We start from the raw sequence: 21775 nt of genomic DNA, 5'->3' as shown, positions 1-21775 counted from the left end.
GAGGCAGCCGATCAATGATTCTCTCACCATTGATAATCCTATCTCTCTCTCCCTATCCCTTCCTCTCTCTCTAAAAATCAATAAAAACATTTTTTAAAAAACAGATAGGCTAGGCTGGGGCCCTGGCTACAGAGGAGGCTGGCATACCATGTAACTGCCATCTCCCTTGAGAGCCTGAAGAGAGCTTAATCTTGGGAGGTGAAGGCCTCTCTGGCATATAAATACTAGGCCATCCAAGAATAATAAAAATCCACCATGACCACACTCTCTGTCCATTCAACATATTACTATGCACCATATGCCATGTTAAATGTAATATTTATAACCTGTAGAAATAATACAATTTCCCAAGCAAATTGACTTCTTTTTGTGTCAAAGCTTACCAACATGCTAGTAATGAATCGACAAAATAAGTATGCAAGTTCAGAAAGGGTAGGAAAAAAATATTTCACATACTTCAAAAGAAAACTTACATAAAGAACTGGATTTTGCCGAAACCGGTTTGGCTCAGTGGATAGAGCGTCGGCCTGCGGACTGAAAGGTCCCAGGTTCGATTCCGGTCAAGGGCATGTACCTGGGTTGCGGGCACTTCCCCAGTGGGGAGCGTGCAGGAGGCAGCTGATCGATGTTTCTCTCTCATAGATGTTTCTAACTCTCTATCTCTCTCCCTTCCTCTCTGTAAAAAATCAATAAAATATATAAAAAAAAAAGAACTGGATTTTACAACAGCCTTAAATGACACATTAGACCAGATACATTTGATTAATGTTTTCAGAGCATTTTACCCCAAAGCAGCAGAATATACATTCTTTTCAAGTGCACATGGAACTCTTTCCATGTTAGACCACGTGTTAGGCAACAAAATAAGTTTCAATAAATTTAAGAAGATTAAAATGAAGTATCTTCTCTAACCACAATGGTATGAAACTAGAAATCAAATACATGAAAAACACTTAAGATCATGGAGGCTAAAAAAAAAAAAAAAAAAGCTACTAAACAATGAATAGATTAACAGTGAGATCAAAGAAGAAATCAAAAGATAGCTTGATAAAAATGAAAACAGAACAATCCAAAATCTATGAAACACAGTGAAAGCCGTCTTAAAAGAGAAGTTCATAGCAATACAGGCCAACCTAAAGAAACAAGAAAAATCGCAAATAAACAGTCTAACCTTACACCTAAAGTTACTAGAAAAAGAACAACAAAGCCTAACATGAATTGAATGAAGGAAATAATAAATATCAGAGTGGAAATAAACAAGATGAGTATAAAAGGACAATACAAAAGATCAATGAAACCAAGAGCTGGTTCTTTGAAAAGATAAACAAGATTTATAAACCATTAATCAGACTCATCAAGAAAAAAAGGAGAGGACCCATATAAATAAAATAAAAATGAAAGCGAAGTTAACAGCTAATACCACAGAAATACAATGAGCTATAGGAATATTTTACAAACAAATATATACCAACAAATTGGATGATCTGGAAGAAATGGATAAACTCCTAGAAACACACAATCTTCCAAGAAGAAACAGAAAATCTGAACAGACCAATTACAACCAACAAAATCAAAGCAGTAATCAAAAAACTCCCAACAAAAATCCTGAACCAGGTGGTTTCAGAGGTGAATTTTATCAAGCATTCAGAAAAACCAACACCTATCCTTCTCAAACTACTCCAAAAAAAAGCAACAGGAGGGAATCTCAAGCTCATTTTATGAAGGCAGCATTATACTGATTCCAAAGCCAAATAAAGACACTACAAAGAGAAAAAATTAATTAAGACTGCTTCCACTGTGTTTCATAGATTTCTATTGCCTGGCAATGGGCAAAGAGATTGGTGGTGTTGCTCTTATATCAGTCAGAAGTAAAGCAAACACAATCCTTAGTTCGGCCTAATTTGATGCCTGTGTTGGTGGCCAGAGTTGTTTTATGCCTTGGAAACATTAAAAAAAGAAAAATTAAAGAAAAGTATACACCAGTATCCCTAATGAACATAAATGCAAAATTCCTCAACAAAATATTAGCAAACCAAATTCAGCAATATATCAAAAAGATGATACACCATGAAAAAGTGGGATTTATCCTTGGCATGCAAAGATGCTTCAATATCCAGAAATAAATTAATATGACACACCACATAAACAAAATGAAGGATAAAAATAATATCATCATATCAATAGATGCATAGAAAACATTTGACAAAATCCAGCACTCATTTATAATAAAAACTCTCAACAAAGTGGAAATAGAGAAAACATACCAAAACATAATAAAGGCCATCTATAATAAACCCAGATAACATACTCAATAGGGAAAAATTAAAAGCTTTTCAGAAATAAGATCAGGAACAATAGAGAGATGTCCAATTTCACCACTCTTATTCAACATAATACTGGAAGTCCTAGCCACAGAATCAGACAAGAAGAAGAAATAAAATGTATCCAAATTGGAAAGAAGGAAATAAAACTGTCATTATTTGAAGATGACATAATATTGTAATATAGAGAAACCTAAAGATTCCATTTTTAAAAGCCACTAGAACTGCCCTAGCCAGTTTGGCTCAATGGATAGAGTGTCGGCATGCAAACTGAAGGGCTATGGATTCAATATCCTCAGGTAAGAATTAACCAAAAAAGAAGCTACTAAAACTGATAACTAAATTTGGTAAAATAGCAGGATACAAAATTAATATTCAGAAATCAGTTGCATTTTTATACACCAATAATGAAGTATCAGACAGAGAAACCTAGAAAACAATGACATTTATAATTGCATCAAAAAATACCTAGGGATAAATCTAATCAAGAAGGTAAAAGACCATTTTCAACAATAAAGATTTTTTTTAAAAAAGGTAAAAGACCTTAATTATATCATAAAATTATAAGATATTGAAGAAGAGAGAAACTAAGATGGCGGCATAGATAAACACCGGGAAATTGCTGCCTCCCACAACAACTTCAAAAAAAACAACATAAAGACAAAACGGACATCATCCAGAACTACAGGAAGGCTGGCTGAGTGGAAATTCTACAACTAGAAGGAAAGAAAAGCACGCTGAGAGCCAGAGGAGCTGCGGAAGTAAAGTGCAGAGGTACGGAGGCGCGCGCAGAAAGGGGCTGGCACCTGAGGACGCGGCTGTCTTTTTGAATCGGGAGGGAGTCACAAGCTCACCACTGCTCTGAACTCCAGTTCCGGGAAGTCTCTGGGGACCCAGGACTCATACGGGGAGAAACTGGACTGTCTGGCAGCGGGCAGAACTCAGAACTTGAGGTCGGCTTTCCCTCAGAGGTGTTTGCAGCAACTACACGGACACTGAGATGCGGGGCCCCTTAGGGCAGGGCTGAGAATCCGCCATAGTGGCTTGCTCCGCCCTTTGATTCTCTGAGACTCCGCCCCACCCAGGCTGCAGCAGAGGCTTTTGCATATGAATGCCCCGGCCCTTTGCAACCTGAAAATTACCTAACTGCAGCTGGGCCAGACAGACCCAGAACTTCCAAGAGAAGGCCCAAGGCCCCACAGCAGCTTGCATTGATTCACAGCTGGGCCTCCTCAGGGTACCTCCAAACTCCAAAAAAGGAAGGGGAATCTGCAGTTCTCTTCATAGCTCTTGCTGTGTAACCTCAGGCAGGGGCTAAATTAGCACCTCCTTAGATCCAAGAGCCAGTGTACCCAGTGGTCAGAGGGGGACCATCCAGATTACAACTCCTCAGATCCATAAGGGACACACTCAAGGTGCAGACTCAGTGAGCACCAAAACCCCACTGAAGCAAGTCTTGCCCCAGAAGGGTGTCTTCAGCACAGAAGTTCTCCCACTGCAGACACAGCTGATTCTCACTGCCAATTGGCCTGGAGGTCAATTCCTCCCAGTGATCCTACAACAATCAAGGCATAACTACAATAAGACTGTGCAAAAAGCCCACAAGGGGGTACACCAAGAGTGTCCACCTCAGGTAACTGGGGAGGCTGAGCCACTGGGCCCTACAGGACACCTAGCACACAAAACCACTCTACCAACACAGGGAAGCATAAAAAATGCGGAGACAAAGAAACAGGTCACAAATGACAGAAATGGAGGAAAGCAAATGACTGGATATAGAGTTCAAGGCCACATTTATAAGGTTTTCCAAGAATTTTATGGAAACCGCCGATAAATTTAGTGAGATCCTCGATAAATCTAGTGAGACTCTCGAGGATATGAAAAAGGACCAACTAGAAATTAAGCATACACTGACTGAAATAAAGAATATTATACAGAGATCCAACAGCAGACAAGAGGATGCCAAGAATCAAGTCAAAGATTTGAAATACAAAGAAACAAAAAAGACCCAACCGAAAAAGAAAAAAGATTCCAAAAATATGAAGATAGTGTAAGGAGCCTCTGGGACAACTTCAAACGTACCAACATCAGAATTATAGGGGTACCAGAAGAAGAGAGAGGACAAGATATTGAAAACATATTTGAAGAAATAATGACAGAAAACTTCCCCTACCTGGTCAAAGAAATAGACTTACAAGTCCAGGAAGCGCAGAGAACCCCAAACAAAAGGAACCCAAAGAGGACCACACCAAAACACATCATAATTAAAATGCCAAGAGCAAAAGACAAAGAGAGAATCTTAAAAGCAGCAAGAGAGGGGAGGAACCAAGATGGCGGCATAGGTTAACGCCGGAGTTTGCTGCCTTGAACAACTACTTCAAAAGTGAAACTGAAAGACAGAACGGACATCACCCAGAACCACAGGAACGCTGGCTGAGTGGAAGTCCTACAACTAGGAGGAAAGAGAAACGCAAAAGTACACTCAGAGGAGGCGCGGTGCTGAAGTCAAATTCTGAGGTGCGGAGTGCGGGGAGCAGGCTGGCGGCGGAGGGCGCGGTTGGCGTTTTCAATCTGGAGGGAGTCGCAGACTCTGAGCTCCAGATACAGGCGAGTCTTTAGCGACCCAGACTCAAAGGGGAGAAGCGGGACTGTCTGGCTTCGGTCAGAGCGAGTGCAGCTTTGTCTCCGAGCTTTGCAGCGGGTGCTGGGACTCAGAGAGGCAGAGCCCCTGGGGACAGGACTGAGAGCCGCCATAACTGCTCTCTCTGGCCCACCCTGTTGATCCTGTGCGACCCGCCCTGCCCACGCCCTGCACAGAGGCATTTGCCAGATAGCCTCAGGCAAAGGCTAGATTAGCACCTCCCTAGAGGACAGAAGTTCTCTCACTGCTGACACAGCTGATTCTCATAGCCACTTGGCCTAGAGGTCAAACCCTCCCTGGTATTAGCTACAACAATCAAGGTTTAACTATAAGACTTCGAACAAAGACCACTAGGAGGTGCACCAAGGAAGCATAACAAAATGTGGAGACAAAGAAACAGGACAAAATTGTCAATGGAAGATATAGAGTTCAGAACCACACTTTTAAAGTCTCTCAAGAACTGTTTAGAAGCCGCCGATAAACTTAATGAGATCTACAAGAAAACTAATGAGACCCTCGATGTTATATTGGGGAACCAACTAGAAATTAATCATACACAGACTGAAATAACAAATATTATACAGACTCCAGACATCAGACCAGAGGAGCGCAAGAATCAAGTCAATGATTTGAAATGCGAGGAAGCAAAAAACACCCAACCGGAAAAGCAAAATGAAAAAAGAATCCAAAAATGCGAGGATAGTGTAAGGAGCCTTTGGGACAGCTTCAAGCGTACCAACATCAGAATTATAGGGGTGCCAGAAGATGAGAGAGAGCAAGATATTGAAAACCTATTTGAAGAAAAAATGACAGAAAACTTCCCCCACCTGGTGAAAGAAATGGACTTACAGGTCCAAGAAGCGCGGAGAACCCCAAACAAAAGGAATCCAAAGAGGACCACACCAAGATACATCATAATTAAAATGCCAAGAGCAAAAGATAAAGAGAGAATCTTAAAAACAGCAAGAGAAAGAAACTCAGTTACCTACAAGGGAATACCCATACGACTGTCAGCTGATTTCTCAACAGAAACTTTGCAGGCCAGAAGGGAGTGGCAAGAAATATTCAAAGTTATGAATACCAAGAACCTACAACCAAGATTACTTTATCCAGCAAAGCTATCATTCAGAATTGAAGGTCAGATAAAGAGCTTCACAGATAAGGAAAAGCTAAGAGTTCATCACCACCAAACCAGGATTATATGAAATGCTGAAAGGTATCCTTTAAGAAGAGGAAGAGGAAGAAAAAGGTAAAGATACAAATTATGAACAACAAATATGCATCTATCAACAAGTGAATCTAAGAATCAAGTGAATAAATAATCTGATGAACAGAATGAACTGGTGATTATAATAGAATCAGGGACATAGAAAGGGAATGGACTGACTATTCCTGGGGTGGAAAGGGGTGTGGGAGATGCGGGAAGAGACTGGACAAAAATCGTGCACCTATGGATGAGGAAAGTGGTTGGGGAGTGAGGGCGGAGGGTGGGGCGGGAACTGGGAGGAGGGGAGTTATGGGGGGGGAAAAAGAGGAACAAATGTAATAATCTGAACAATAAAGATTTAATTTAAAAAAAAAAGGCAGCAAGAGAAAGACAGTCAGTTACCTATAAGGGAGTACCCATACGACTGTCAGCTGATTTCTCAACAGAAACCATGCAAGCCAGAAGGGAGTGGCAAGAAATATTCAAAGTGATGAATGCCAAGAACCTACAACCAAGATTACTTTATCCAGCAAAGCTATCATTCAGAATAGAAGGTCAGATAAAGAGCTTCACAGATAAGAAAACGCTAAAGGAGTTCATCACCACCAAACCAGCATTATATGAAATGCTGAAAGGTATTCTTTAAGAAGAGGAAGGAGAAAAAGGAACTCTTACCATTTGTCACAGCATGGATGGAACTGGAGAGCGGATAAATACCACAGGATCTCACTCATTTGTGGAATATAAGTAACAACATAAACTGATGAACAAGGACTGATCCAGAGACAGAGAGGCATTGATTGGACTGTCAGGCCTTGGAGGGAAGGTAGGGGAGGGTGGGGGTAAGGGGGAAAGACCAACCAAAGGACTTATATGGAAGCATATAGGCCTAACCAATGGACACGGACAACGGGGGGGGGGAGGGGGCGGTGAGGGCATGAGCGGGGGGTGGGGGGGTAGAGGGTAACGTGGGGATAAGGACACATATGTAATATCTTAATCAATAAAAAATATATTTAAAAAAATAACAAAAAAAAGATATTGAAGAAGATACAAATAAATGGAAGCTTTACCAGTATACCATGCTCATGAATAGGAAAAATTAACATCATTAAAATGCCTATACTACTGAAAGCAATCTATAAATTCAATGCAATTCCTATCAAAAATACCAAAGGCATTTTTCAAAGAACTAGAACAAAAAAAATCTAAAATGTATATGAGACCACAAAAGATCCTGAATAGCTACAGCAATCTTAAAAAAAAAGATAGCAAACTAAAGGGTGTCCCAAAATTCACGCAAGAAGTAATTTTGATAGAAAACACAGGTTTATAATTAAAAATTGTACATTTTTATTGATTCATAAAGTATACAGTATAGGGTTATGTATGGAATAGCATATCGGGTAAATGGCCTCCATGGCTTTGCTGGAACATATGCCCAAGAAACAATTCAATTACTGCATGAGTCATTTCCTGGTCGTGTAATTTCCCGTTTTGGTGATCAGATTTGGACGCCCAGATCATGCGATTTAATGCCGTTGGACTTTTTTCTTTGGGGTTTTTTGAAGTCTGAGGTTTATGCCAACAAGCCCATGACCACCCACGCTTTGAAGGAGGAAATTGAGTGCTGTATCAATGAAATTCAGCCATATTTATGCAAAAACGGTCATGGAAAATTTCAACAAAAGAGTGCGTATGTGCCAGCAAAGCCGTGGAAGCCATTTACCTGATATGCTATTCCATACATAATCCTATACTGTATACTTTATGAAGCAATAAAAAATGTACAATTTTTAATTATAAACCTGTGTTTTCTATCAAAATTACTTCTTGCGTGAATTTTGGGACACCCTTTATACTCTAATGATCAAAACAGCATGGTACTGGTATAAAGAAAAGATATATAGATCAATGGAACAGAACAGAAAGCCCAGAAATAAACCCACACTTATATGATCAATTAATATTTGATAAAGGAGGCAACAACATAAAATAGGGTAAAGAGGAGAACCAAGATGGTGGCATAAGTAAACACTGGTACTCACTGCCTCTCACAACCACATCAAAATTACAACTAAAATACAGAACAACCATCATTCAGAACCACCTAACAATGGCTGAATGGAAGTCCTACAACTAGAGAAGTAGAGAATAAAGCACATTAAGACTGGCCAGAGGAGCGGAGGCACGGAATGGGTTGGTCCGGCACACACATGGGCCATTTTCTTAACCGAGAGGGAGATTGTCCCTATGGAGGCCACCGTGAGGAGTAAGGGGTCCCAGCACCACACCAGACCCCCATCCAGGGTCCCAGAGCTGGGAAGAGAAGTCCCCATAACTTCAGGCTGTAAAAACTAGTGGGGATTGTGGCTGAGGGACACGGAGGCTGCCAGAGACCCAAGTGACCCTCTTAAAAGGCTGGGCATAAATTTACTCAGACTCAGTTCCTATGAGCTCCAGTGCCAGAAGGCAGTGGGGGACACAGACACATACAAGGAAGAACTGGATTGTCTGACATCAGAGCAGGAACTCGGGGGGTGGCTTTCTACCAGATGGAGGTGCTCGTAAGGGCCATTGTTCCTGTGTTGAGACCTCCCCTGTCCCAGGGCTGACTGGCAACCATATCTGAGTCCCCATCAACCTGGAGCACACTGTTTGCCCTGCCCTGGTGATTCCCTGAGACCCCACCCCTTCCAATTTGCAGCCCCACCAAAGCTGTTTGCAGCAGCTTTTCCATATGAATGGCCTGTCCTGGCTCAGGCTTCAGACTTGCTAAAATCTCTCAACAAGCTGCAGCTGGTGACAGCATGCCCCAAACCTATCAATAAAAGATCCAAGACCTGGGACCTGGGCACTTGCAAACCCAATACAAATAGGAGGAATCTGCAGATCTCTCTGTAGCTTCTGCTGGGTGGCCTCAGGCAGTGATGGACTTTGCACCTCCCTGGAGACCCAAGAGCCAGTGCACCTGGTAGACAGACTCAGGCCATACAGATTACAACTCTACACATCCACAAGTGACAAACTCAAGGGGCAGACCCAGTAAGCACCATAGCCCTACTGAAGCAAGTCTTGCCCCATAGGGGTGTTTTCTGCACAACAGCTCTTCACTGTAGGTAATTCCTCCCAGTGACACCAACAGGAATCAAGTCTCAACTACAATAAGACTGTGCACACGGCCCACAAAGGGGCACACCTAGAGTGCCCAAATCAGGACACTGGGGAGGCTGAGCCACTGGGCCCTATGGGACACCTACTACACAAGGCCACACCACCAACTCCAAGAGATAGCAGCTCTACCCAATAATTAGAAGGTAGCATTATACAAACACAGGGAGGCAGCCAAAATGTAAAGACAAAGAAACATGTCACAAATGAAAGAAATAAAAGAAAGCAAATCACTGGACACAGAGTTCAAAGCAACGGTTATAAGGTTACTCAAGGATCTTCATGAGAACTTCAGGGTACTTAGTGAGACTTTCAAGGATCTTAGTGAGAATGCCAAAGACATGGAAAATAAACAGTCAGAAATTAAGCATACACTAACTGAAATAAAGAATAATTTACAGGGATTCAACAGTAGAGTAGAGGATTCTGAGAATCAAATCAGCAATTTGAAATATGAGGAAGCAAAACACACTAATTCCAGGGAATTTTTTTTTTAACATAGTTGACCTTTTATTTTAAAAAATTACAGGGAATGATTTCCAGCATATCTTATTTTATAAAAGTACTGCTTATATCAAACATTTTTTATCACTATTAACTCCATTGAAGAGCTGCCTTTTTTTTTTAAGGTACTAATTCCAATTGATGGGACACTTACCCTTAAAATAGAAAAGTTTCCATTATTTATTCAAATGTCAAAATTAAGATCATTGAGAAGTTTATTGCTTTATGGCTGGGCAAGATGCTACTAGCACATTATAGGTAAATAATAATCTTTTTAGAAACTATGAGGTCATTCTGTTTAAAACTTTTAGGGTAACTCACAGAAAATAGATATTTATTCAAATTATACACTGGGGCTGGGCTATTTTAACACTTGTATGTGAAGCAGCTCTTTAAAGAAATAAGATGCACATATAGGCTTGCCTGATTTAATACACATAATTGAAATTAATAAAACCTGGAAGATCAATGTTGTTGCGCTATGTACTGTTAGGGTTTCTTTTTTTAATCACACATTTAGTAGTTCATTTGTGCTTAATCAATCAGAAGAGCAAAAAGAAAAAATAATCCAAAAATGTGAATATAGTATAAGGAGCCTCTGGACAACTTCAAGCGTACCAACATCCGAATGATGGGGGTGCCAAAAGAAGAGAAAGAGCAAGATATTGAAAACTTATTTGAAGAAATAATGACAGAAAACTTCCCCTACCTGGTGAAATAAATAGACTTACAAGTCCAGGAAGCACAGAGAGTTCCAAACAGAGGAACCCAAAGAGGCCCACACCAAGACACATCATAATTAAAATGTCTACTAAAGGCTAAAGACAAAGAGAGAATCTTAAAAGCAGCAAGAAAAAAGCAGTTGGTTACGTACAAGGGAGCGCCCATATGACTGTCAGTTGATTTTTCAACAAAAACTATGTGGGCCAGAGGGTAGTGGCAGCAATATTCAAAAGTGATGAATAGCAAGGACCTACAACCAAGATTACCCAGCAAAGCTATCATTTAGAATTGAAGGTCAGATAAAGAGCTTCACAGACAAGAAAAAGCTAAAGGAGTTCATCACCACCAAACCAGTATTACAGAACATATTGAAGGGTATTCTTTAAAAAGAGGAAGAAGAAAAAAAAGATGAAAAATATGTACTATAAAATGGCAAGAAATACATATCTATCAACAATTGAATCTAAAAATCAAAATAAATGAATAAGTAATCTAATGAACAGAATAGACTGGTGAATAAAACAGAATCAGAGGCATGGAAATGGAACAGAATGATGATTCTCAGAGGTAAAGGGTTTGGGAGTTGGGAAGAGATTAAACAAAGATCTTACATGCATATATGCATTACCATGGACACAGACCTGGGGCGGGGAGGGATCCAGGTGGAGGGGGGAAGTAGGGGGAAAAAGAGGGACATCTGTAATACTCTCAACAATAAAGATTTTTTTTTAAAGAAAAAATTCAAACTAAGATAATTAATATTTTTCTACTGGGGTAAAGACACTCAAGTCAATAAATGGTCCTGAGAAGATTAGGCAGATGCATGCAAAAGCTGAAATTACATCTCCTCTTACACCATATACAAAAACAAACTCAAAATGGAATAAAGTTTAAATGTAAAACTCAAAACCATAAAAATCCTAAAGAAAACACAGACAGTAAAATCTCTGAGATTTCTCTTAGCGATATTTTTTCTGATATGTCTCCTCAGGCAAGGGAAACAAAAGAAATAATAAACAAAGGGGAGTAGATCAAATTAAAGTTTTTGCACAGCAAAGGAAATCATCAACAAAATGAAAAGACAACCTACTGAACAGAAGATGATATTTGCCAATGATGCATCCAATAAAGGGTTAATATCCAAAATTAATAAAGAACTCATACAACTCAATGCCAAAAAAAATAAACAATTCGATTAAAAATTAGGCAGAGGACCTGAATAGACACTTCTCCAAAGAGGACATTCATATGCCCAATAGATATATGAAAATATGCTCAATTATCAGAGAAATGCAAGTTAAAACTACAATGAGATATCACCTCAGGCCTATCAGAATGGCTTTTGTAAATAAATCCACAAATTACAAGAGTTGGCAAGGATACGAAGAAAAGCGAACCTTTACAGACTTTTGGTGCAGCCACTGTGAAAAACAGTATGGAGTTTCCTCAAAATCTTTAAAATGGCCCTAACCGGTTTGGCTCAGTGGTTAGAGCATTGAACCCTCGGACTGAAGGGTGTGGGTTCAAATCCAGTCAAGGGTACATACCTCAGTTGCAGGCTCCATCCCCAACCCTTACACCATATACAGGGTGCATGCAGAAGGCAGCCAACAATGTGTCTCTCTCACATCAATGTTTCTCTCTTGCTGTCTCCCTCTCCTCCTCCCTTCCACTCTCTCTAAAAACCAATGGAAAAACCATCCTTGGGTGAGGAGTAATAAAAACAAAAAATAAAAAAGTTTAAAATGGAACTGCCTTATGACCCAACAATTCTACTTCTGGGGATTTATACAAAGAAATCCAAAACATTAATTCAAAGAACACATGCATCTCTATGTTTATTGAAGCATTGTTTACAACAACCAAGATATGGAAGCAACCCAAGTGCCCATCAATAGACAAATGGATAAAACAGCTGTGGTGCATATATACAAGGAATATTAGCCGTAAAAAAATTAAATCTTATCATTCTGAAAGCATGGATAGACCTAGAGGGATAAATCAGAGAAAAACAAATATTATATGATTTCACTTATATGTGGAATCTAAAGAACAAATGAACAAGCAAAATAGAAATATTTATAGATACAGAAAACAGACTGAGGGCTGCCAGAAGGGAAGGGGGTTGGAGGACTGGGTAAAAAATGTGAAGGGATTGCTCTGGACGGTGTGGCTCAATTGGTTGAGCATCGTCTCATGCAACAGAAGATTGCCAGTTCAATTCCTGGTCAGGACACATGCCTGGGTTGCAGGCTCAATCCCCAGTAGGGGACGTGCAGGAGGCAGCTGATCAATGTTTCTCTCTCACTCCCATGTTTCTCTCCCTCTCTCCCTCTCTCCCTCTCTTTTCCTCTCTTCTCTACAATAAAAACATTTTTTACAATGTGAAGGGATTAGGAAATACAAATTTGTGGTTACAAAATAGTCATGAAAGCATGTATGTCAAACTCGCGGCTGATGGGCTGCATGCCGGCCGCAAGTTTGACATGCTGGAGCGTAGGGAATATAGTCAATAATATTATAATAATTATGTATGGTGGGAACTTGAAATATCAGGGGGACCACTTTGTAAAGCATGTGATTATCTAACCACTGTGCATAAACCTCTACTAATACAAAATAATATTAAATGTTAACTATAATTGAAAAATATAATAATAAAATAAATGTTAATCCAAAAAAAAGCTGGGTTTAAAATATAAAGTACTTAGATTACAAGAGGAGTTTCAGTTTACATGGTCATAAAAATGTTCATGAGGAAATTAGAGATAGGATGGTCTAAAATGTGCCAGATTACTAATCAGAAAATTTTTATTATATTTTTTATTGATTTCAGAGAGGAAGGGAAAGGGAGAGAAAGATAGAAACATCAATGATGAGAGAGAATCATTAATCAGCTGCCTCCTGCACATCCCCTACTGGGGATTTCCCTGCAATCCGGGCATGTGCCCTTGATTGGAACTGAACCCGGGACCCTTCAGTCTGCAGGCCAACGCTCTATCTACAGAGCCAAGGGCTCTCAGGTTTTGACTCAGGAATTTTGAAGGTCTGTGTTAGGTACTTGTACATTTAGAATTCTCATGTCTCCCTGTTGAATCATTCTTTTTATCATTATTTAATGGCCCTCTTTATCCATTAATTATTTTTGCTTGACAGTTACTCTGTCTTATAATCACTGTCTTTGTTTTGTTCGTGTTTGTATTGCATATTGTTTCCCCCAATTTTTAATTTTAGCTCTATAATACATCAGTATATTTAACATTGGTTTCTTGTTGACACTGTAGAGTTGGAGCTTACTTTTCAGTGAGATTGCAACTGGTATTCTGCTCTTGATTCCTGTTGATCAGCTTCAAGCTTTCACATTAAAGCCTGTAATTTGCTGCTCAAAAGGTGCTCAAGGGGCTACTTGAGGGGCTGCAGGAATGCAGAATCCCTTGCCCCTTAACCCTTGCACCTACCGAATCAAAACCTGTATTTTGACAAAATCTTTGTCAGTGATTTGTTACATATTGAAGTTTATCTCTCTCTACCTCTCCCTTCCTCTCTGAAATAAATATAAATATATTTAAAAACAAAACAAAACTGATAAACAGAAAGATGAAATGGACAAATCCACAATTATAGTTGGAGATTTCACATAACTCCCTCAATATCCAATATGACAAGTAGATAGAAAATTAGCAAGGATATAGAAAAAGTGAATGACATCAACCACTGGATCTAATTGCTACTTATAGAACACTCTACCCAACAAAAGCAGATTTATATTCTGTTCAAGTGCACAAGACAAAATATCCTTGGTCATAAAATAAGCTTTAACAAATGTCGAAGAATTAAAATCATACAAAGTCACATTATCTAACTGTGGTATGCAGAATTCTAATATGCTCCTCCCCCAAAAAATTGTACTCCCTGGTGTATGGTCTTATATAATCTCTGAGATTATGAATATGATTAATATCACTGCAATTACTAGGTTAGGTAGTTGACTTTAATAAAGGGAGATTATCTGGGTAGGTCTAACCTCTACAGGTCAGAGACAGAGGAAGTAAGGGACTCAAAGTGTGAAAGTGATTTTAATTGCCCTAACCAGTTTGGCTCAGTGGATGTCAGCCTGCGGACTCAAAGGTCCCAGGTTCGAGTTTGGTCAAGGGCATGTACCTTGGTTGCGGGCACATGCCCAGTAGGGGGCGTGCAAGAGGCAGCTGATCGATGTTTCTGACTCTCTATACCTCTCCCTTCCTCTCTGTAAAGAAATCAATAAAATATATTTTTTTAAAAAAAGAAAGTGATTTTAATTGAGAGAGTTCACTATTGTGGTCTTTGAAGTTATACAGGACCACACAGCAACAAATTCAGATGGACTTTAGGAACTGAGAAAGTTCCTGGCTGCTAGCCAGCAAGAAGAAAGAGAATGGCCTCACTCTCACAGCTGCCAGTAACTTAGTTCTGCCACAACCATATGAGCATGGAAGAGTATCCAGAGCTACAGATAAGAACACATCTCCACAGACACATTGACTTCAGCCTTGTAAGAACCTGAGCAGAGAACTCAAACACACCCTTCCTGGACTTCTTACTTACGGAACAGTGAGCTAACAAATGGCTGTTGCTTTAGCACAGTAATTCTGTGGTGTTTTCTTACACAGAAAACTAATGTGCCAACCATAACAAATGAAAACTATGAATCAGTGACAGAAAAATAACAGGAAAATCTTCAAAAGCTTGGGAATTAAACCATGTAAGTCAAAATAATTCGTGGGTCAGGAGAAATCAGACAATGTTTTTAACTGGTTAAAAATGAAGCATATAGTATATTAAAATGTGAGATGTAGCTAAAACAGTCTTTTGAAGTAAATGTACAATCTCAAATGCTTGTATTAGAAAATAAGAACTGTCTCAGTGTGACATCAGCATCATGACAGTGTGAGAAGACCTCTAGGTCTCCCCCCTTGAAATTACAAGTTGAACAGCTATAATTCACACAAACGTGTCTGAGAGATATACCATTGAGACACATAAAGGTAGGCATATCTAAGCAACCAGAAGAGGTGGGATGGGGAGAAGGACAGAGATAAGAGCCACAGGAGGTCTGGGGATGGTCCTAGCAGATGGAATAGCAGTAAAGAGTTAACATCCAACCCCCACTGGGCACACCAGAAGGGCTGATGCTGCAACCCAGGCTGCGTGGCCAGCACACACGGAGGCTGAGCCCAGGAGCAGGGACAGAGAAGTGGTGCAAAGGGCAGCAGCAACCCACAAGACTGCATCACCAGGCAAACAAAACCAAAGACACAAGAATCTGTCCCCACCACCTGTGGCCTACCTGGTATTGCGACTCTTGCTGGGCAGATCACAAGGGGCAGAAGCAACTTTCCAGACTAAATGCTCTGTGCTCATTGCAATTGAACCCACTGAAAAGAACAGAGCCACACACAACCCCACTTTCCCCATCCACTCTTCCCCCACCAATCTCCAAGGAGCCTGGGAAAGGCAGCTGGGATCTCTCAGCTGGGATCTCTGGAACTGCAATTTGAGATTGCAGTTCTAAAAAAATGTCAATGAAAAACAAAGAACTTAGAAAGGCAGTTCAATGAGCTCAGAAATAAATCAATGAACAAATGAAGTACGTGGCTAAAGAGAGTGAAGCAAAACAAGAAAAAAAGCAGCAATTCTGGAGCTGAAGGGCTCAATAAATGAGATGAAGGATAAGTTGGAGAGCTTAGGAAATAGGGCAGGCCACATGAAGGAAACAGTGAAAGTGTGGCTAGCAGCTTCTGGCTGCAGGAAATTAGTGCTAAGAACACATAGGCCAGGAGACCCATAACCCACCACATTCTACCACACAGATGATGCCCTAAGACCAAGGCAACCCAGTCGGGGTTGTAAAGAGGGCACCCACTTCTCGGGCAATACAAGACTTTTTTTTTTTTTTAATATATTTTATTGAGTTTTTACAGAGAGGAAGGGAGAGGGATAGAGAGCCAGAAACATCCATGAGAGAGAAACATCAACCAGACGCCTCCTGCACACCCCCCACTGGGGATGTGCCCGCAACCGAGGCACGTGCCCTTGACCGGAATCGAACCTGGGACCCTTCAGTCCGCAAGCCGACGCTCTATCCACTGAGCCAAACCGGTTTGGCGATATACAAGACATTTTTCTCAGCTGAGGTGACAACTCCCCACAGAGATCAGGGAAGTCCCTGTAGAACAGAAAAACAAAAAACAAAAACAAAATCTTGAGCTATACCACCACCTACTGGGAAACAAAAGAAAGACACCTATTTATCAACAGGCTAAATAATTATGACAGTACTTTAAAAAACCAAATAAAAAATAATAATAAAGAATTCATTCCCTGCAAATGCCCAGGCAGAGAAATCATTAATCAAATACCATAAATAACCAAGGTAACAAGGAAGTTTAGAAAGAAAATGAAAAATCTCCAGGGGAAAAAAAATGACATGGAAGACTATGACTTAAATGACAGGGAATTTGAGATTGCAGTTCTAAAAAAATGTCAATGAGATACAAAGAACTTAGAAAGGCAGTTCAATGAGCTCAGAAATAAAATCAATGAACAAATGAAGTACGTGGCTAAAGAGAGTGAAGCAAAACAAGAAGAAAAAAAACAGCAATTCTGGAGCTGAAGGACTCAATAAATGAGATGAAGGATAAGTTAGAGAGCTTAGGAAATAGGGCAGACCACATGAAGGAAACAGTGACACAGAAGATAGAACTCTAGAAACAACTCAGGTGTAAGAAGAGAGAGAATTTATAGTTAAAAAAAAAAAAAAAACAACTATGCGAACTATCTGATACCATTAGAAAGAGCAATATAAGAATAATGGGAGCCATCCTGCTCCGGCCTAGAATCCTTCAGTACCCTCCACGTGGCGCGGAGGATACCCATTTCGTCTGGCCTCCTTCCAAGACCAGCCTTGCAGGTATTTCATGCACGGGGTTTGTAAGGAAGGAGATAACTGTCGCTACTCGCATGACCTCTCTGACAGTCCACACGGTGTGCTGTGCAAGTATTTTCAGCGAGGGTACTGTATTTACGGAGACCGCTGCAGACACGAACATAGCAAACCATTGAAACAGGAAGAAGCAACTGCTACAGATCTAACTGCAAAACTATCCCTTGCTGCTTCCTCAAGTCTCTCTCCAGTCGTTGGACCGATTGTTGAAATGAATACGGGCGAGGCTGAGTCAAATTCGAACTTTGCACCTGCAGGAGCAGGTTCAGAAGACTGGGTGAATGCCATTGAGTTTGTTCCTGGGCAGCCCTACTGTGGCCGTACTGGCCCTTCTTGCACTGAAGCACCCCTGCAGGGCTCAGGGACCAAGGAAGAGCCAGAGAAGGAGCCAGCGGCCGTGGACACGAAGAAGCAGCTCTGTCCCTATGCAGCGGTGGGAGAGTGCCGCTATGGGGAGAACTGTGTGTATCTCCACGGAGACTCCTGTGACATGTGCGGGCTGCAAGTCCTACACCCAGTGGACGCAGCCCAGAGATCACAGCACATAAAATCTTGCATTGAGGCCCATGAGAAGGACATGGAGCTCTCGTTTGCCATCCAGCGCAGTAAGGACAAAGTGTGTGGGATCTGCATGGAGGTGGTCTACGAGAAAGCCGACCCTAGTGAGCCCCGCTTCGGGATCCTCTCCAACTGCAACCACACCTGCTGTCTCAAGTGTATTCGCAAGTGGAGGAGTGCTAAGCAATTTGAGAGCAAGATCATAAAGTCCTGCCCAGAATGCCGAATCACATCTAACTTTGTCATTCCAAGTGAGTACTGGGTGGAGGAGAAAGAAGAGAAGCAGAAACTCATTCAGAAATACAAGGAGGCAAAGAGCAACAAGGCATGCAGGTATTTTGATGAAGGACGTGGGAGCTGCCCATTTGGAGGGAACTATTTTTACAAGCATGCGTACCCTGATGGCCGTAGAGAGGAGCCACAGAGACAGAAAGTGGGAACATCAAGCAGATACCGGGCCCAACGAAGGAACCACTTCTGGGAGCTCATTGAGGAAAGAGAGAACAGCAACCCCTTTGACGATCAAGAAGAGGTTGTCACCTTTGAGCTGGGCGAGATGTTGCTTATGCTTTTGGCTGCAGGTGGGGATGACGACGAGCTGACAGACTCTGAAGACGAGTGGGACTTGTTTCACGATGAGCTGGAAGACTTTTATGACTTGGACCTATAGCAGCTTTGCGTGGCGTGTGAACTGGTCTGCTGAGCCTAGACAGTGGCTGTCCCCTGTGGTGGTGTGGCAGTGCCCGTGTCTCCTAGGCAGGCCTAGCAACTCCAGGTGCTGTCGTAATACTTCGTACCCAGGGCCTGTCTTCTTACTCCCTCACCTTTCCCCAAGGAGTATGTTGTTTCCTCTGGTTAAAAAGTTACAAAAATAGCCGAAACCGGTTTGGCTCAGTGGATAGAGCGTTGGCCTGTGGACTGAGAGGTCCCAGGTTCGATTCCGGTCAAGGGCATGTACCTGGGTTGCGGGCATATCCCAGTAGGAGATGTGCAGGAGGCAGCTGATCGATGGTTCTCTCTCATCGATGTTTCTAACTCTCTATCTCTCTCCCTTCCTCTCTGTAAAAAAATCAATAAAATATATTTTTTTTAAAAAAGTTACAAAAATAAACCTTAAAGTTAGTTTTTTGTAACACGAACTTAACTGTCAGACAGTTAGTGTAGGTTTGTTGCGTCATCTGTTTTCAACCAGATTCACACAGTTGGAGGGTGTTCATGGACGTGCTGCACTCATTCTAAGGACCCAGGTTCAAAAGCCACAGCCTTGGCGCTGCTCGGGGGTCCAAGAAGAGGTGATGGGTGAAGGATCTGAACTGTGGCAAGTAGCCTGTGCTACAGACCTAGAGGCGGATACTTGAGGTTTCTGCTAAAATCTGCACATCTGTGTTTTTATATGTTCCCTACCCCACAATCCCTACCCTGTGCACTTGTTCTGTGGTTTTGGTCTCTTGATAATTGCACACAAGTAATGACTACTGGATAACCATACGCAGGTGCGAATGTGTGGAGATTTTTACTGTTCAGTATGACAGGAAGATTCTAAAAGAATGATTTACTGGCATAAAAGAAATGCAGAATTGAGGTTGACTCCCAAGAGCTGGTAGACTTGGCGTGTGTGAGTGCGAGTGTGTGGTAAGCCTCGCATCCCTGCCTAGGTGCAGTGTTCTTAGCCTTAGTGGAAAACCTTGGCTTAGTGGTTCAGCCTCGTGTGGTAACTAGATCTTACAGGACAAAGCAGTATGTTGGTAGCCATTACTAGAGCAGTGCTAGCTTTGTCTGTCTATATGAATAAATGGGCTTAGCCATAGAGGGTAAAACGATCTGGTTATCCCATATCTTAACACAAAACGAGGTTGTGGATACACAGTTGTATTTAATGCTTAATGATCTCTTACCCTCTCCAGTTCAGGCACCTTTTGGCAAACCTTTGTCCTCACTTGAGGGGTTTTGTTGTGAGGTTTTTGTGTTTTTGTGGGTATGTGCCTCATTCCATCCTTGTACTTTGCAGGTAGACAGATGTGATTCAAAACTGTGTTCTAAGGTGTTTCTTGTAGTGGAGTCATTGGTTTGCAGTAATAAGTTAATGCTTTCCCACTCAAGGGGGGTGGGTTAGGTTGGTAATTCACAAGATAAGCTACATTGTTAGAATTCCTTGATTGAAAATTTTAGCTTGAATTTTGTTGCTGTTTCTGAAAATAACTTGGAGATGCTCCTGAGTTGTCCCATCAACTGCTTTTGATTCCTTGGATCCCACCCATTCTTTCACTTTAAGAAAAACAAGTCATTGTTACAGAGGTCTCTGTATTTTACAGCTGCCCTTTTGTAAGAAGCACTTTCCCAAATAAAACAATAAAAAAACCCAAAAAAAAAAAAAAAAGAATAATGGGATACCAGAAGTAGAAGAGCATAAAGGAACAGAGAGCCTATATAAACAAATAATCAAGAGAACTTCCCAACCAATGGAAAAAACTGGACCTTTGAATCCAAAAAACTAACAGACACCTGATTATCTTGATGAAAAACAACCGTCTCAAGGCACATCATATTACTGTCAAAAGTTAATGGTAAAGAGAGAATTCTCAACGCAGCCACAAAAAAAAGACAATAAACTATAAAGGAAACCCCATTAGATTATCATTGCATTTTTTTCAGCAGAGACCCTACAAGTTAGGAGAGAGTGGAATCAAATATTCAAAATATTGGAAGAGAAATTACCAGCTAAGAATGATATATTCAGCAAATTTACCCTTTAAATCTGAAGAAGAAATAAAGGTTGTTCCAGATGAACAGAAGCTGAAAGAATTTATCACCATAAGACCTGAATTACAAGAAATGCTGAAAGGAGCTCTTTTACCTGAAATTAAAAAGCAAAAGGATATAAAACTGTTATAAGAAGACAAACACACAGAAGCAGGAAATTGCAACTCTTGTTCAGAATGGGTATTAAACACTTAAATATAACATAAATGTTAAAGGAGTCAAAAGCATTTTAAAAAGACAATAGCTACTGCAATTTGGAAAATATTGCACAGTTTAATAGTTTGTTACAATGAAAACAGAAAAGGAAAGGGGGTAAGGGCTGAACTTGCACAGGTGAATGGAGATAAGATGCAATCAGAACAAGGACAATTGTACATATTAAACTTGTAGGATAAGCATAATGATAACCACAAAACAAAAATCTGGAACTGTACATATAGCATTAAAAAGATAAAACAGCCAGGTCAGCATGGCTCAGGGGTTGAGTGTCAACCTATGAACCAGGAGGTCATGGTTGGATTCCTGGTCAGGTCACATTCCCGAGTTGTGGGTTTGATCCCCAGTGTGGGGCGTGCAGGAGGCAGACAACCAATGATTCCCTCTCATCCTTGACATTTCTATCTCTCCCTCTCCCTTCCTTTCTGAAATAAATAAAAATATACATTTTTTTAAAAGACACATAGAAACAAATAAGAATGACATTATGACATATCAAAACTTTGGGAATGCAGAAAAAGTGGTAATATAAGGTACATTTATAACATTACAGACCTATCCCAATATTGTTATGTTTCACATTGTCCCACAGCTCCCTTAAGCTGTCCTCCTGTTTTTATTGTTTTTTTCCTCTTTGGTTCTCTGATTGAGTGATTTTTTTCACTGATTCAATCCTCAGCTTCCTCTAATCT

At 40.7% G+C, this 21775-nt stretch overlaps 1 protein-coding gene across 1 annotated transcript; it reads left to right on the top strand.

The window, feature by feature from the left end:
- Positions 1-17511: 17511 nt before the first annotated feature.
- Positions 17512-18975, top strand: LOC118674651 (E3 ubiquitin-protein ligase makorin-1-like). The gene has a single exon (XM_036346694.1). It carries the CDS (start codon positions 17524-17526, stop codon positions 18775-18777), a length of 1254 nt encoding a protein of 417 aa, XP_036202587.1. The 5' UTR covers positions 17512-17523; the 3' UTR covers positions 18778-18975.
- Positions 18976-21775: the final 2800 nt, after the last annotated feature.

The sequence above is a fragment of the Myotis myotis genome, unplaced genomic scaffold (genome assembly GCF_014108235.1).
Source record: "Myotis myotis isolate mMyoMyo1 unplaced genomic scaffold, mMyoMyo1.p scaffold_m19_p_19, whole genome shotgun sequence".
NCBI lineage: Eukaryota > Metazoa > Chordata > Mammalia > Chiroptera > Vespertilionidae > Myotis > Myotis myotis.
The sequence above is the reverse complement of the archived record's forward strand: the minus strand, read 5'-3'. Positions and strand labels throughout refer to the sequence as shown.

Excerpts from the sequence above, each read along its gene's own strand:
- LOC118674651 (XM_036346694.1), top strand. The coding sequence starts at position 17,524 with ATGCACGGGGTTTGTAAGGAAGGAGATAACTGTCGCTACTCGCATGAC.